Genomic DNA, 4,096 nt, shown 5'->3' on the forward strand with positions numbered 1-4,096 from the left:
CGCCCTTTTTACGTTTGGCTATTTCGAGTAGTACACGACTTTCACCCAACTTAATACAACATTCCCGTTCAGGTCCCTTGGCCCAGTTGGTTAAGGCGTGGTGCTAATAACGCCAAGATCAGCGGTTCGATCCCGCTAGGGACCATACTTTTTTCGATTAATCCCGCTGTTTCCGGTCTATTTTCAATTCAGTTTATAAAGTTTTGATCAAGACATTTTCTATCATTGAAATTTTTGCAATTTCTCACACATTTGTGCAACTTATTTTTGAACTTCCTCTCAAACCCGAAAGTTGTCGAATTTTTTGGGAAATCACGATAATGTTGAGGACACTGATCGTTATGTTTACTTTATTTTAATTTGCCGCTGCCACCTTCGAGTTAAATTATTAAGTTGTCAATGTTCGTAGGTGGGCCGCAGTCACGTGCAGCGGCCGTTCCTAGGCATCACTCCACTCATCCAACCCACTCCGGCGACGATGCTGCTTACCACAGAGCTGTTCGAGCAGATTATTCGAGAGAGATTACTGCCTGACCTCGTCCAAGTCGAGGATATGTCCGGCGGGTGCGGGCAAGCGTTTGCCGTCGTGATTGTGCTGGACTCGTTCAAAGGCAAAAACAAGCTTGCTCGCCACCGCATGGTCAACCAGGCGTTGAAGGAAGAGATCGAATCAATCCACGCGTTCACCCAGAAGGGGTTCACCCGGGAAGAGTGGGAAAAGGAAGGGGGCAAGGTGTAAATTCGCAATGGCGAAGACCACCCGATGACCAGGGGCGCCGGGCCACCAGAACCCGTGCCCGGCCTGAAAGATACTTATATATACCCAGTTTAACTCGTTTAATAGCACCACACATTTAATAAGTCTGATTTTTGATGTAGTTCAAGCTCAGCGAAGGTATCTTGGTGAAGCTGACAAATTACCCCCATGGCGCATTAAGACAAACTCAAAGTTTAAACAGCCACATCAAAGGCTCTAAGACCTTAGCTCGTGGAATGACCTTATTTCTTAGAAAGTCTTTCGCCGGCGTATGTTTGGTTTTGGCATTTATAAGGCCTTACTAATACTGGGTGTAGGATCGTGTTTATTAGGCGTGGTAAGAGAATATCTGAGGGCGACAAAGCACTATATTAAGGGGAAGGGGGTTGGCCGGGGTTTCGAGGGCCGATTGCGCGGGCGGGGCCACCGCTGTTCGCAGGGTAATTCGAGTGACGGGCCCGACGCACGCCCTGGCTAACGTCATGGTGTCCGCAGGAAATTGCGCGGGATCGGAACCAGGACATATGCGACAGTGTCGGAGATGTCGTGACAACGGCTCGCCCGCGCCACGCACGGAGTCAGAGCTCGCAGTCGTACAAACTGTCACACACCATCTCCTTTTTCCCGATCAGGCGCAAACCGCAGTGGATGATCAACTTGGCGTTTTCGCGGACAATGTCCCACTGCAGGCCTAGAAGCTTCGTCCCCACCAAGAAGCAGAGCCCCGCCACATGGTGGTGATCGGTCAATTGGGGGAGGAGCTCGGCGTACTTGTCGAGCTTGTCGTGGAGCAGCACCTGGTTGTTTTCGTAGGGGACGGTGATCTCGTAGTCGGCGGCGTTTTCGCGGCGGAGGAGGTCGGCAAACTGGTCGCCGAGGCGGGTGATGAACGCCGTCGCCAGCTCCTTGCCCAATGCCTCAAGTTCCTCGAGAGTGTCGTCGTCGCACGAGTTGACCTGGGTGATGAACTGGCGGTCGAAGTCGTCGTAGCGGTGCAGCTCGGGGCCCTTGGTGCAGTAGGCCCAGCTCCAGAGGGTGAGCACCGCCACCAGCACCGCGTACATCAGCTCGACGTCGATGAGGTTCCACGTGATCACTTGGGGCTGGTGGCCTTCGAACAACTGGCGCAAGAGCCACCAGCAGTGGACGATGCCGCGGTGGTTGAGCTTATCCACCAAAGAAGCCCGCGAGATCGGCCGCGGCAACGGCTTCAGCCACATCGCCGTCAACTTGCGCTGGATGAGGAAGAACTCCTTCTGCAGCGACACCATCAGGTGGTGGTCGGCGCTGCCGCAGAACACGGCGATCTCGTACTGGTCGATCTCGGTCAACCCAACAATCTGGGACAAGTGGTAGGTGAACAGCTTCGTCACCGGCGGGAGACAGTACCACCGGTCGAACGCCCGGCACACCGTGTCGCGCCAGCTGGTGTAGTGGACTATAAAGTCCATCAGGTTCAACAGCTGGTTCTGCTCGTCCATGAGCTGCATCTGGTTCATCAACAGCACGAGGCCGGCAAACAACACTTTACGGGTGCACGCGTCAACGCTGCGCTGCGGCTGCGGCTGCTGGTGAGGGAGGCCCGGGCGCAACAACCGCTTGAGCGCCAGCAAAAACAGCTCGTCGCCCCGCAGGCGTTTCCGCTGCCGCTTGACGACCTTGGCAAACAGCCCGGCGACGTCGTGCTCCCATACTTCGGGGTCGCAGGGGAGCTTCATCGCCTGGAGCTGGCCGAACTGGATGGCGGTGTCGTGGCGGAACTTAAGCAAGTCGGCGGTGTCGATGTAGAACATCATGTAGGTGACGCGCTTCATCAGCTCCAGCTGGACCCACTGGGCGAAGAGCTCGTCCTTGCGCACCGACCCCGCCTGCTCTTGGTCCAGCAGCTCGTCGGTCAGCGCCAGCAGCAGCTGGCCCAGCGTGCGCAGGGCGCGCATGGTGCCGATGGGGCCACCACCATAACGGGGCGACCGTTTCAAGATCTGGGCGGTGGTGTGGTGGTGGATGCGGGCGCGCTCGTGCATCTCTTTCGTCAAGCAGTTCTTCTCGCAAAACTCGAGGAGCGCGAGCGTCTGGAGCACCCACAACTTCGTCGGCAGCGAGAAGTCCGGGTGGAGGAACAACTGCATCCGCAACGGCTTCGCCACCTCCATGGCGAGCTCAAACTCCTGCGACTTGCGGTGTTTGCGGGCGGCTCGCTCCAGGGCGAACGGGTTGCCGATGTGGCACCCGGCCATGATCATCGCCACCACCAAGAGCATCTCCAGCTGCTGGGCGTCAAACAGCGGCTGGTGCAATATCGGGAACTGCTTATGGAAATACTGCCAGTACACCCACAAGTAGTACAGTAGCCGGTCCTTAAACTTCACCTGCGAGTCCGGAAATAACGCTGCCGCCTCGTGGCGGTTGATCGAGAGCGGCAGCAACGACTTCTGCATGGCGTCGACCATCTCGTCGTTGACGTACCACGCCTTGTTGCTGGGAATATTGAGCTCGGTGGCGTGGCGGTGTAAGACAGCCGCCATCGGCTCGTGGTCCATCAAGTGGCGCTTGGGGGTGTGCCCCAGCAGCGGCAGCTCCCGCAGATCCTGGGGCAGCAGCAGCAGGTTCGTCTGCAGCGGCGCCGGCGCGTTCAGCAGCAGCATGTCGTCTAGGGGGTTAGGGTAGACAAATACGTCCTTGGGCGCCAGCAACAGGGCGAACCGCGACCGCGGCTGCGTCGACGGCGCCCGCAGTTGCGGGTTTGTCAGTGGCGGCACCATGGTGGCGCTGTTAGTGGCGATTTGCGAGTTGTTGGCGGCGCCGACGGGGGTGCCGGGAGCGCCGGGAGCGCCGGCAGCAAAACCGGGCATCGCCCCGGAGGCGGGCAGCGCCGACATCGGCTCGTACCCGTCGAGCAACTTGGGCACCCCCGGGTCGTTCAGCAGCCACGTCAGGTCAAAGAGCCACAGCAAAATGTCGTAGTTCAGCAGGGGCATGTCGCCCACCTCCTGCGGGTTGACGAGGGCGGCCGGCGGCGGCGCTGTCGACAGCGGTGCTGCCGGAGCTCCCGGCACTGACGGCGCCGGAGGGGGTGCTCCCGGCGCTGGTGGCGGCGCCCCGTTTTGCGGTTCGACGTGGGGGTAGCCGTAGACCATCGGCAACGCCGTCGGCAACGTATTGTGCTGCATCCCCTGGCCAGCGGGCATGTACCCTTGGTGGCCCGGGTACTGGTGGTATGACAGAGTTTGAGCGCCGAAGCCGCCGCCGCCGCGGGCGGAGATCGACGAGAGCGGCGGCGTCTGGCCTAGCGGAGGCGCTCCGGCAACGGGCTGACCCCCGAGAGGGTGGTGGGGTACC

At 59.1% G+C, this 4,096-nt stretch overlaps 2 protein-coding genes across 2 annotated transcripts; one reads left to right on the forward strand and one right to left on the reverse strand. All coding sequences in view use genetic code 12, as the record gives it.

The window, feature by feature from the left end:
• Positions 1-478: 478 nt before the first annotated feature.
• On the forward strand, positions 479-739 carry DIURU_002733 (uncharacterized protein; the record flags this gene model as incomplete). The annotated part of the gene is made up of 1 exon (XM_034155417.1): positions 479-739. One exon carries the CDS (start codon positions 479-481, stop codon positions 737-739), a length of 261 nt encoding a protein of 86 aa, XP_034012470.1.
• A 596-nt stretch (positions 740-1,335) lies between these two features.
• DIURU_002734 (uncharacterized protein) lies at positions 1,336-3,894 on the reverse strand (the record flags this gene model as incomplete). Its single annotated transcript, XM_034155418.1, has 1 exon — positions 1,336-3,894. The coding sequence occupies one exon, from the start codon at positions 3,892-3,894 to the stop codon at positions 1,336-1,338; it is 2,559 nt and encodes an 852-aa protein (XP_034012471.1).
• Positions 3,895-4,096: the final 202 nt, after the last annotated feature.

This window comes from Diutina rugosa, assembly GCF_008704595.1.
Source record: "Diutina rugosa strain CBS 613 chromosome Unknown scaffold111_size4750, whole genome shotgun sequence".
Taxonomy (NCBI): Eukaryota; Fungi; Ascomycota; class Pichiomycetes; order Serinales; family Debaryomycetaceae; genus Diutina; species Diutina rugosa.